The sequence below is a fragment of the Scomber scombrus genome, chromosome 18, assembly GCF_963691925.1.
Source record: "Scomber scombrus chromosome 18, fScoSco1.1, whole genome shotgun sequence".
Taxonomy (NCBI): domain Eukaryota; kingdom Metazoa; phylum Chordata; class Actinopteri; order Scombriformes; family Scombridae; genus Scomber; species Scomber scombrus.
This window is the reverse complement of record NC_084987.1, coordinates 5,315,109-5,327,991: the sequence shown is the minus strand read 5'-3', so window position 1 is coordinate 5,327,991 and position 12,883 is coordinate 5,315,109. Positions and strand designations below refer to the sequence as shown.

The 12,883-nt window shown below is 38.4% G+C and overlaps 1 protein-coding gene across 1 annotated transcript; it reads right to left on the bottom strand.

Moving 5' to 3' along the window:
• Nucleotides 1-975: 975 nt before the first annotated feature.
• grna (granulin a) lies at nucleotides 976-12,023 on the bottom strand. The gene is made up of 14 exons (XM_062438887.1): nucleotides 11,994-12,023; nucleotides 11,228-11,368; nucleotides 10,074-10,211; nucleotides 9,835-9,963; nucleotides 8,927-9,008; nucleotides 8,712-8,818; nucleotides 8,173-8,326; nucleotides 7,940-8,071; nucleotides 5,717-5,814; nucleotides 5,165-5,401; nucleotides 4,641-5,021; nucleotides 3,309-3,542; nucleotides 2,901-3,155; nucleotides 976-1,917 (listed from the first exon to the last, which is right to left on the bottom strand). The coding sequence occupies exons 2-14, from the start codon at nucleotides 11,366-11,368 to the stop codon at nucleotides 1,774-1,776; spliced, it is 2,232 nt and encodes a 743-aa protein (XP_062294871.1). The 5' UTR covers nucleotides 11,994-12,023; the 3' UTR covers nucleotides 976-1,773.
• Between the last annotated feature and the right edge of the window lie 860 nt (nucleotides 12,024-12,883).

Sequence of the window (12,883 nt, the reverse complement as noted above, 5' to 3'; positions counted from 1 at the left end):
GAAGGTTTATAATAGACAGAAGGGTTTTATTTGGAAAGGTGTAAACGGAAGTGTGTCCTCTTTGTTAAATGCAGCTTGACACAGCTGACTGAGGGGAGGAGCTCAATGAGAGACTCATATAATTAAAAAACCCTGGAGTTAAAAAAAAAAAAAAAAAAAAGGTGTGACGTCAGCCTAAAAAGTGGAATCCCATCCATCCGGAAGTCAGGATAATAAAAAACATATATTCATCCTTTTTTTTTTTTTGTAGGTAATGTTACAGGTGTTCAAGTTACAACTTTTTTTTTTACAATTTCATGCCCATAAACTGTGAGAATCACGAAGACATAAGATTATTTTAAATTATGTAGGTTTTCGTGTATACAACATTCCTGACTTAAATTGATATTTTAATGAAGAGTTTCCTTTAAGCGAAGTAGCCAATGTCTATATATTTAAACGTTTTATAAATAAAATATAAATGTTTATGTCACGTTTATAAATGTTTATACAGTACACAAACCTACACACATATTTTGTTTTCATTTATGATACAACTATGATTTAAAATACATGTAAATATCAATATGTTCATGTTAAAACACATACATTTTTGATAAATATGCAACATATATGAGTTTCAAAGATATAAGGACATTCATTAGTAGCAATTATTCTAAATTTACATACATAAAAAGGCAACATATGTGATTTCTATATATGCTACATTTGTGTGTTATACCTGAATGTAAACATTTATTGCATGTAAGAACATTTATAAAATAAATATACGTAGAACATATATGTTATAAATATATTATTGTATATATTTAGAAATATTTATATGTATCATTTATATCAAGGTCTCACTGGTATCAGAGCATACAGTATATGTTCATATATCATTTTTCTATGTAGGTTTTACTGTGTTTCTTTTGATAGAAACAGACACATTTATATAACATTTATACATAAATAATTTGACAAGTTGTAATGATGTGAGACCAGGTTTTGTTTATTAGTTTTGTAGAATACGTAGAAATCTCTCTGACTCCTTCAGAGGTTCAGCAGTACTAAGCATGTTTTTCTCATGGTGTATTTTAAATCCCACATAAACACAAGTAACAGTAAGATGCACAAAATTAAAACATTCATGATTTTAAACCATCATTCCAGTTAGATGAAAAATGAATTATCCATTAGAGAATATGCAACAAAATGATGTGCTGTGCTATGAGTGTGAAAGTGTCAGACTGACCTGAGATCACCAGGTGGAGCCAAACAGCAGTTCATGTTTGTCATATTCACAATTATGAATGATGCAGCATTAAATTACGACCCCCAAATTGATTGATTATTGATATGTGGCACTTTGTAACACAGGGCAGCTGAAGCAGAACATACGCAGAACAGAGCAGATGAGTGACGGTGAATAAACTCATATTGGCTGTGGAGTGTTTTAGTTGAAATCTGGAGTTTCAAGTTTCAAGTAGAAAACTGTGTGCTTGGATTAACGAGGGTTTATCTGACTTTTAAAATCAGCTATCCGCATATTCACGACATTTGAATATTACAAGTCAGATGTGACCTAGATGCATACAGACATTACATTGCTACTTCAAGATCACAGACCTTCATAATCACAAGTGCATTTTAGTTTCACAGCATCCCAATCCCCATTTACTGCTGTCCTCTAACAATAAAAGCATTGACTGATCATTATAAAATCCCTTCATGTTATTTTCCATTAGTGCGTTGCATGCAGAAACAAATGACAGTGCAGGAGTGAGGTTTTCACAGATTCATAGCTCTCTTTTTGTTGGAGAAGAACATGCGCCAGTTGTGCCAGTCGAAGGCGGGACCCTGGGTGCAGCCACCAGTGTCAGTGCAGGTGTAGCCGGTGGGACAGCAGTGCTGCATGTCGCTGCAGCACACCGCCTGCGGAGAGGACAGAGAGACAGGAAGGTCAGGTCTTTGTCTGTGATGGTGATGGATGCCAGTTCACTGAAGAAAACCTTAAACTATGTTCAAAAATCTAACCTGAAATTTTTGGTATAATCTCTAAAGTCAGTGCCTCTAAACTAGCACAAGCTTGTTTTTTTTTTATTTTGGGACATAATGACATCCATTTGCTCCCTCCTCATCCTCCTGCAATTACAGCATGGGTCTTATCTATAAAAATGCATTACATAGTATATGATCATCATATACTTTGGGTGTCAAATTAGTGCAGTGGAGAAAAAAAACTATAATACTTTCCTCTGGTGTAGTAACATAAGTATAAAAGTAATAAAAATCAAAGCAAATACTCACAATGGCACTTAAGTACAGTATTTGACTATTTAAACATAGCTTACACTCCTATGGATTAGACTGATATGAATTCAGACAATCACATCATAAAGCTGCTTTTAAAAACCAGGACAAGAAACAAGAACATTAATTTAATTCAACTTAACTAAAAAATAAATATACAACATATAGGACTGGGTCTCGATACTTGATACCTTTAAGGTAAATAACTGAGGACGATCCAGTACTGAGACTTCTCCGATCAAGTTATAACTACATTTGATCTTTTTTGTACCCAGATCCAGAAAAAATGGTTTCACTGGCAGCCGATTAATGCAACACTTATTACAAATATATGTGTGTAAAAATCGTTTTGATGTAGAAGAGTAGTGGGATTTTATGCAACTGTATGCTTTCATTCACATAATGGATATCAAATACTCCATCCTAATTTAAGGTCCATCAGCTCTAACAAATAGTTTTGGATTACTTTGTACTAATTACTTTTTACAGGAAGCTTTCATTAAAGCTCTATGGCTAAAATGGCCTATTTCAGACAGCAGCTCTGCTTGATAGCTAAAGCTTTAAGAGATGGGAGGATACTGGAGTTATGAACATGTGTGTCATACATTAGGAGACGGACAACAGCCCCATGCAGTATCGGACATCTTGCAGCAGGTCTCCCCGTCAGGGCAGCTGGTCGTGTCGTCACACTTGACGTCACCGTGATTTAGAGGATTGAACTTGGGCTCGCTGGGGAGGAACACCGGTATTAACGGGACGGTATCCAGCTGCAGCTTCATGAGCTTGATGCAGGACTGAAGGCCGATGTTACAGGTGTAACCATGAGGGCAGCAGTGCTCCTTATCTGGGCAGCACACGGCCTGCAGACGGAGGAGGGTTAGTGAAAATTATGTCAACGCTTATTTTACATAAGCAAACCTTGACAAAGCTAATGTAATTCTGATAATGCATCTTATATTTTCATGTCAAAGTAGCTGCACTTGCTGTTATCTCTCCACACACACAATGCTCACATTTTCTATAGGGCAGCACCCCCACTCGCCCGTGGAGAGCTGGCAGCAGCTGGTGAATTCAGGACATTGATTCTGGGCGTCGCACTTCACAGAGCTGGGTTCATCCTGAACGCTGATAGCTGGAAGCTTGGTGTACCACGGGATCACCACTCCTTCTTTGACGCACGAGGTCTGGCTTTCGTTGCATTTGTAGTTCTCGGGACAGCAGTGGTCTCCGTCAGCACAGCACACAGCCTGGACAGAAGTGAGAGAGGAAGAGATACTTTCACATCAGCTTTTCTGGGTTTCATTTCTTTTTTCATAAGTAGTCATATAAAATTAGATCTATTAAAAAACAGCATGAGATGTGCAGTGATGAGCAAAATAAAAGCATTGTCACACTTTATTTTTGAGGTCAAATGTTTTCTTAAAAAGTTAATAGAAATTTCAAAGGAAGTTTACTTGAGAGCGCATCATTTGGTACCAACTATCTTTTCTTGAAAGAAAACTTTCACTGACAACCAACCAACTCTTTATTTTACAGGTCTATAGTTCCTGATTTATTTCCTCAAACCATCAAGAAGTGTATTTAAAGGAATTATATTCTATTTTTTGGGAGAATGTTCCTACTAATCTCATAAGAAGTTAGTAAGTAAATATAATTTGTTATTCAACTATTATTGGAAACTTTATTCTTCACACTTAGCCAACTTGTTTTACTCTAGACTGACAGGTCAGCTCTAACGCTTCATAGAGACAGTCACTGAGGTTTTGCTGTTAAAAATGGATGGAAACTATTAACGAGATTTTTTTTATTTTTTTAAACCTGAATTGCAGAAGTGATCCCAAGTCTTTAAGGCAGCCCTTCATAATGTGGCATACACATGAAGTTCACTACAGAGGAAAATGTAGGGAGACCTTCAGTTACAGTGGGGCGCGTCCTTAATGAAATGTGAGGGATGTAGGTTTGTTAACGGCCGTTCTCACCACCGTTTATGCAACTACTGTTCATTTAGCAACACCCAGACGTCAGCAGGCAGAGATCTCTGATTGTCTGGTATCATGAGACTAGTTTAGTTCTGACTACGACTTTCTAGGTTACACTGTCTCTGTTTTCACTATAATTATCACTAAACTACACATTCAACTATACAGTCATTTGCAATCACTTTCTTGGAAGGTTTTAGGAAATAAATCATGAATTACAGACTTAATAAAGACATTAATTTACAATAATTAATTTGTAATTAGCTGGAAGAAGGAATTAGAAGGATAAAATCCTTGTCATTGTAGCTTTATACTTCAGAGTGGGACTTTGTGAAGGTCTGTGATGTTGTGACAAGCAGGACTCACCTTCTGCAGTGGGCAACAGCCCCACTTTTTGGTAGACTTCACGAAGCAGCAGGTGGTGACATCAGGACAACTGGTGTAGGCGTCACATTGAATGCGAGCTCCTTTTTCCTCCTCCTCAGGCTTCTTCTCGTCCGCTACTTGTGTCGTGCTTGTTTCCTGACTTTGGGTTGTTGTGGTCTGTGTGGTGGGTGCCTGTGTACTGGGCACCGTTGTACTGGGTGGCGCTGTAGTGGGTGCCTCTGTGCTGTTCACTACTTTGCCAAATGCAGGTGTCTTTGACATCATGGATGTTGATCCTGAGGAGCCCACACAGGTCTGACTGGCCAGGTCACAGGTGGTGCCTTTAGGGCAGCAGTGCTCATGGTCGTCGCAACAGACCGCCTTATGAACAAAATTATAATATTATTGTAAGTGACTGTGGGGAGGTTCAGTCAAAGACCAGCATGAGAAGGACCACTGGCACCCAAAGAAACTCAGAGATGATCTCATGATGTTGGTGGGCTGGTTTTTAAATGTGTGTTTACCTCAGCGTAAGGACAGCAGGCCCAGTCTCCTGTTGTAGTCTTGCAGCAGGTGGTACCATCAGGACAAGATTTGGAGGAGTCACATGTAACGTTCCCCACCTGTGCGCCCTGCTTGGAGACTGCAGGTATTTTCTCGGCCCAGGGCACAGAGCATAATTCATCATCACAGCTCCCGGCAGCCAAGTTACATTTCTTACCTTTCGGGCAGCAGTGTATAAAATCTTCACAACAAACAGCCTGGGAATGACACAACAGGAAAGACAGGAAACAATTAATTGCCTTCAAAGGATATGGCTGACTAACAAATCTGGCTAAATATTATGTGTATATTCAAAGCCTGACATAGTAAATCCTTTTCCTCTCTGCCATAGACCTCCATTGTTGTCTAAAAACTATTAAAAATACATCGAGCCACACAGCTGCACTGGGTGACATGTTCTTTTTTCCTGAAGAGTTTGGCCGAGTTTGTTTGTACAAAAACGGCTCCCAATAAATCTTTTCTAATTAAAAAAAAGAATAAATAACAAGAAGTAACAACCTAAAAACTTGTACCTCTATTAGAGGACAGCAAGCCCAGGTCCCCTCTTTGGTTTTACAGCATGTGGTGTTATCTCGACAGGCTGTTGTGTCATCACAGGGGACATCATTGCCTGGAAAAAAACCCCCATAGTAACGTTAGCTAAAAAAAACAAAACACTCTCCTCGTACTTTCTTTCTTGAATGTTTGTCCTCATGCTCGGAAAAAAATGCAAGTTTTGAAGAAGAAAAATTTCACTGGAGAAGTTCGGGCATAATGTGGTGCTCTATCTTGTCCCTTTATAATTTAAATGTATTAATGAAAACTCCAGAGGGAACGGGAGGCAAGATCACTGCAGGATTTCACAGACTATGTCTGATTGTAAGCATTTTTAAATGAGATATGTCTACCTGTAATTTATTTACTAAATTGTGGATGCTTTGAGATGTTTTGCCTTATTTTTCTATCTCAGGCTAGCTTCTGCACATACGCTCTTATCTCATTGATTGCTTTTATCATTATGTTTGACATTGATGGTGCTCAATCCACCTCAACCCTAGACAAGTCTTCAAGTCTTCTATCCGAGATGATAAAAGTAACAATGATCCTTGATAACTGTTTTTGTAACATCACTAGTGTATGTCAAAAAGTGTATCTCAAATGACCAAGACGTACCTTTAAAGTATGCATAAGTCACACTTTTCCAGTTTACCTCCCTATGCACTGCAGTCCTTTTCAACTGCCAGCTAGGAGTCTAAATAGGGTGTTATAGATTATCTCCCCCTTTCCCACTAAAGGCCACTTAGTTAAGTTTAGTTTATTAGGATCCCCATATGGTATTACAAATGGTCATGGCTTCTTCCTGGGGTCCACACAGATCATACACAACAATATACACACAGATACACACAAGAGAATAATACATGATGAAGTTAACAAGAAAGAATAAGAAAGAGTATGATTTTCTGCCTTTTCTGAGAGCAGACATTTTAAATATCCACAGCAGGAAAGGCACCGGTTTAACCAAAAACACCAGACCTCTGGCAACCATACATGGAAAGCAGCTGTTATTGATGTTACTGGTTAAACCAGTGTTTGACTGAGTCAAAATGTCCGCTGTGAGAAAAATGTCTTATCGCACCGAGCTGGATTGAACTGAGGTGACTTTACATCACAATTAAAAAACTGGTCTGACCAGCGTTGAATCACATTCACACAGGAGGAAATACTATCTAAAAAAAACAATTGAAAGGATTTTTTTTTCAACCGATAAAGGACAGCCACACTTTATTAATGCTTCTGAAAACATTCTTAAACCTCTTGCATCAGATTATCAAAGGGTCACTGGTCTTTTTTTTTTACTAATAGCATTAATATTCTTTTGAAGGCAAGGGGTCCAAAACAAACTTTAAAAGATTGAAAGTATGAATTCCTATCCGGTTTTTTTTCATTCTCTGTTATTTTTATAGTGTTATCATGTTGGATGTCTACTTTAAACATGCAAACAAGTTACAAAACCTGAGATGAACATGTTTAAGTTATTTCTACTATCCCATAAAACTAACGTCAGATTGTTTGTGCACAATCACAAATGGCTGTTTGTTTTGTGTCCTTTGTTGCTACGGTTGTTCGGTTACTTGCATGCTCAGTTGCATATTTCAGATCTTCAAAAAGCGACAGTACGAGCTTTTTCTAGTTTTGTATTAACAACCTGAATAACTCCTATAAATAAAAAGTTACAACAAAAAGGGCCAGTATGAGATAAATAAGGGGTTCTGTAAGCTGCAAATCATGCAGATATTCCAGTAGAACCCGAGAATTAAGAAATATAGACTCAGAAATTAGTATCATGTGTCACCTTTAACTGTCCAAGTAAACCCTGACAATGTCAATAACTGAACCCTGAAACCGAAGCAGCCAAATATAAGTCAGTTATCTTTAAACTTATTATTTACACATCTGCTTTTCCTACTGTAACATGTGCCTACTGCATGCAGAACAAATGCTGCCTGACTTAACTTTAGCTTAGATAGACAGCAAGTATTTTTGTCCTGTCATAGATAGCAGGAAATGGTTTGTAACACTCACATGTATCACGGGCACAGATGAAATACAGCCTTTATTGGAGTTATTAATCAAAGAAAAGCCAAGACGTACATTTGGATTTTAAACTTTCACAAGCTGCACAGGACTGTAATGCTTCTCTAATTTATTTTTAGGAGTGCTGCTTGTTCCACACAAGTAGATACAAATCTCACCTGCAGCTGCCGTAGTGACAGATGACACTGGAACTTCCCACTCAGTAGGAGGAACTGTATTGGCTGTGGGGACTTCAGGGACTTTTTCTAAGGTCCCATTATGAACTGGTTCTGCAACCACTGGTTCACTCTCTATAAAAAAATACACACAAACTTTTAGACAATGAGTCATGAGAACTAAGAGGAAGTAAGTCTGTTTGTTTTTTTCAGCGAAAAACAAAACCTTATCTGACCTTTTTGGTACTCCCACTCTGCTCTTGTCCTGGCAGGCAGCTTGGCCCACATTGGCATCTCTTTCTTGGTAGATGTGTGGATACATTTTGAGTGTTCAAGATCACAAGTGGTCCCTTCAGGGCAGCAGTGCAACTTATCCTGGCAGCACACAGCCTGTTTAGACAATGAAGACACGAGTAGTCTCAGAACCCGGTTTGTCTTTAAACAAAATGCATCCTCTAAATTTGAGCATTTCAATAAACTATAAGCAGTGGTCAGCAGCAACAGGGACCACCTCCAGCTGTTTTTTTGCAAGTGCCAGTGGTCAAGAGCACTGACTGAGTTAAACTTAACATACATGTCTTTTGATGGTTTGAGGAAACCGGAGCAAACATAAGGAGAACATGCAAACTCTACACAGAAAGGATCGGGTCAGGCCACCATGTAAAGTCAAGATAACTGGACATGCAAATCCATCATTTGACTTATATATAATCTCACTTAAACTATAGAATACATATGCATATATCTACATTGAAACAGGTCACCATTGTTCTACCTTCTGCATGGGACAGCATGCCCATTTTCCTTCTGGTGTATCACAGCAGGTGGTTCCATCTGGACACTCAGACACTCCGTCGCTGCACAGGACTGCAGTCACAAGTTCTGCAACAACATAACCGAGGATCACATTTTAAAATTAAAATTAAAAAAAAGTCTATATTAAGAGTAATAAAAGTGAAAAAATTATTGGCATAAGCAGAAGAGATTAACCTTTTTTAATGCAGGATCGGCTGTCAGCGCTGCACTGGAGGCCCTCAGGACAGCAGTGTTTCCCATCAGAGCAGGAGATTCCCTGTCAGAGGTCAGGAAAACGCAATTCACTTAATAAAATTAGTGACTTTTAGATTGGATTCACTCTTGAAAGCGATTAATACATTAATGTTTTTATGAAACAGATATACTCGATACTATATTCCACCACATCCTTTAAAGTTACTTGATGCAGGTCACTTAACTGTTCCTCAATGTAAATATGGGGGTAGAGCTTTCACTGCATATCTTGATGATAATATGTAAAGTTTCAAGTCTGATGTTAAGTGTGAAGAAACTCTTCGGATGATGTGTACATTAAATAAACTAATTCTTGTGTGATGCCAGGAGACTGAAAGTGCCTGTTTTTATCTTTTTAGTGCTAACACAGCTAAAGCTTTTATAATCCCATAAATTACATTCACCATATTTATTGTCTGTTGTGAAGTGAAGAGTATCAGCTTGTAAACTAAAGAGGAAAAGATTCACTTTAAGACAGGAAGTCAATTCGCCTTTTTCGGAGAACAAAATATTAGTTTTGCATATTGTGTGCATGATCAGTCAATTTCATGGTTTTAGTCTCTATTTCCTGTTTTTGCCATTTTTTCACTTGACCTTTTTGTTTCTGCGGTCTTTCACTTGTAACAGTTATTCAAAAAGAAGAAATCAGTTTGTGTAATTATTATCTCAGTTTTCATCAGTAATTGTGCAAAAGTATCCTAATTATTTAAAAATGATATATTGTGGAATGCCCTGGTCATACCCATCTCTCTCCCATGTTTACTGTCTTTCACCTCACTCTCAACTATAAAGGCAAAATGCTCCGAAAACAATCTTAAAAATGTGTGTTTTTGATGATGTTTGATTACCTTAGCAAGAGGACAACAGCCAAACCTCGTCAAGGCCTTCAGGCAGGAAAACTCAGGAGGACAGCGTGACTGATCCGGACAGATATTATCATCTTCCTCCCCCATGTTTGTCTTGATCATCCTGAAGGACTGCGGAGACAAATGAGGGACGATCTTATTGTAAGTGCATACCCTAAATACTTTAAATTCTGAATTATTTTGTCATCTCTTGACATCATGATGCCTGTTTCTCTTTTTACTTTGGAGTGTCTGGGTTGATCAGCAGGAACTCTTTCTGCCCAGGGAACAGACATGGTGGCGTTCTCACAGCTGGATGTGGACATTTTACAGACAGTGCTCTCAGGGCAGCAATGTATGTGATCCTCGCAGCACTCAGCCTGTGGAGATGAAAGCAAAATGGAAACTTATGTCATCATGTTACTGTCTTAAGATTATGTTATACTGTTTTAAAGCCAAACGCAGTATGAACGACTTTGTGCTCTCTGCTTCCCAACAGGTACCCTCACAGGTGAGCTGTGGGATTCGGTCACTGTAACTTTACTGCTTATTAGACAGAGGCAGAGAGGGAAAGTCCAGGGAGGAAAGGCAGATAAGGATTTTGGCTTTCAACTCTTAATTCTCAGCAGAGACTTAATGAAACGTCTGAGAGATAAGAATGAATGTGAATGTTAAGAGTGAATTAATTCAAAATAATTGTTTATGTGACACATATTGGATGATTGGGACATATGTACTGACACTGCACTTCATGCAGTATCTCTTCTTCAGCCTAGCAAGCCGGGGGATCCAAATTTGCAAATGTGAACTGGGTATTGCAATCAAACTCTAAAAGATAACCTGCTCTCTGTGAATTGATCTTTAAAATTCCACCACAGACTGTAGTGGACACACTTTGACTACCAAAGTTACACACAGTGCTATCACTAAGGCATAATGAGGCCCAAGCTTTTATCTGACTCATAAAATAGTAAAACACTCCAGAGGAGGAATAGTACGAGAGAACGATTATCTCATATTTGTATTTTACTATATGATGGACAAAGGGACAAAGTATTCTACTGAAGCTGAAGAACTGTGGCTTCACACAAAACATACATAACTTCATTAGTGAAAACGTGTTTTTTCTTATTCATATTTCAAACATTGTAGGTATGAGTACAGTTTTGCAAGGACAACATGCAGATTACGTGTCTTTAAGTTATGTTTTTGTTGTTGCCATGAAGAAAATCTGAATTTTAAATAGTTAGCGCATCATCTCCACTCCAAAGAGTTTAAATCAGAACATGCTTAAATAAAATGACTTAAAAAGCTAGTCGGCTACAGCAATTGTTTGACGTTTTTGTGCTCAGGTAAACTGTATTTTAGGGCGTGCAGGTGATGCAACCATTTCTACCTGATCAAAGGGGCAGCATCCATAGCCGTTGTCTGGGTGTTTGCAGCAGGTAGCACCTTCCTTACACATCCCTCCATCTGGACACTCATCTGCACCGACCAGGGCCAAGAGTGCCCAACAGATCACAACCCACTTCTGCATCTGCACACACAAAGGACAAAAAAAGGAAAGTGAAAGGAGTGCATGGGAAATCCTCTCATCTCCACTTTAAATCAGACTAATGTTTTTGTATTGATTTCTGCAGAAACTCTCTATTAGGAAGAAGTCGAATGAAATTAATAATTACAAGCTCAGACAAAGCGGAAGTCTGTAAAAAAGGGGAAAAACTAGTCAGTACTAATTGTAATATGATCCCTGGGAGTGAGTCATGCCCGTCAGAAAGAAAAAAAATCAGTTAACTCTCTTACTTCCCTATTTCTAAATGTCCTGTGCTTCATTTCCAGTGCTTACATCTGCTTTCTTGTTTTTTTTAAAACGTATTTCCCAATAAATAAGCAGGTCAAACTGAATAAATGTTCGTATAAAATTAATGCAGTAACTTTCAGTTTCGTTCATGCATATCAAAGAAAAACACGTATTTTGGTTTTCAAAATTTAAAAAAATCTGCACGTCGGAATAAACTGTGAACACATCCAAATGATAGATGTTTTAATTTAATAAATTAGTTTAATTGTGTGCGTCGCTGTCCTTTAGGTCACTCAAATGAATTTACAAAGCAGGTATATTAAATTATTTAAGACTTAAAGAGAAGATGTTCAGCTCTTACCTTGGTAGAGGACCGAAGGGCTGTTGTGAGGCAGACAGGTGTTTCACAAGTGTCTCACCACAGCATAAAACATATGGTAGACCTGCACTGGCTTGAACACGCCCCCGAGAGAGAGAGAGAGAGAGAGAGAGAGAGAGAGAGAGAGAGAGAGAGAGAGAGAGAGAGAGAGAGAGAGAGAGACGGGCAGGAAAGGCGGGTTTACACTTTATCTGAACATTTTGCAGCTTCTCTCTTGCTGCTTCCCCTTAAATCATGTTGAAGAAACTCACCTAAGTCCTTGTTCAAAGTTTGCTGTGATGATGGTGTTTATTGATACCCCTATATATCGGAGAGTGGACGGACACAGAGTAGGGTCTGAGACAGTAGACTGGCCCTGAACAAATGAGATGAAAGCATTTTTATACAGTAAGACCAAGGGCCGTAATCAGCATATGAAACCGGCAAAACGGCAGGAAGGGGGTTGCATTTGCATTCAGACCTTACAGTGTGACACACAAGCAAGATCAAAGGTTAAATTAGTAGGGGTGGGGTGGTTCTCAGGTGGTTAGTTGACATGTTACCTGCAAAGAGTCAAAACAGGAGGGGCTTCTACATTGAGACAAAAGCCATAGATGAAGTGGTCAGTAATGATCGAGAGTCTGTTACTAGACGTCACTTGATTATCACGTCTCTGCCCATATGTGTATTTCTTCTTCAAACACAATATTTTAAATTTAACATCACTGATAAACTTGCTTCGGTTTAGTTCAGGGGTGTCAAACTCATTTTAGTTAAAGGGCCACATACAGCCAAATTTGATCTCAAGTGGGCAAAACCAGAAAAACCATTCCATAATAACCTATAATATAGATATATTATATCTTTACTGTAATAAATTATCTATTTACTGT

Coding starts and splice junctions, on each gene's coding strand:
- grna (XM_062438887.1), bottom strand. CDS start 11,368: ATGCAGAAGTGGGTTGTGATCTGTTGGGCACTCTTGGCCCTGGTCGGT. Junction 5,402..5,716: donor CTTGCTGTCCTCTAATAGAG/GTACAAGTTTTT, acceptor TGTCATTCCCAG/GCTGTTTGTTGTGAAGATTT. Junction 5,022..5,164: donor CCTGCTGTCCTTACGCTGAG/GTAAACACACAT, acceptor TTTGTTCATAAG/GCGGTCTGTTGCGACGACCA.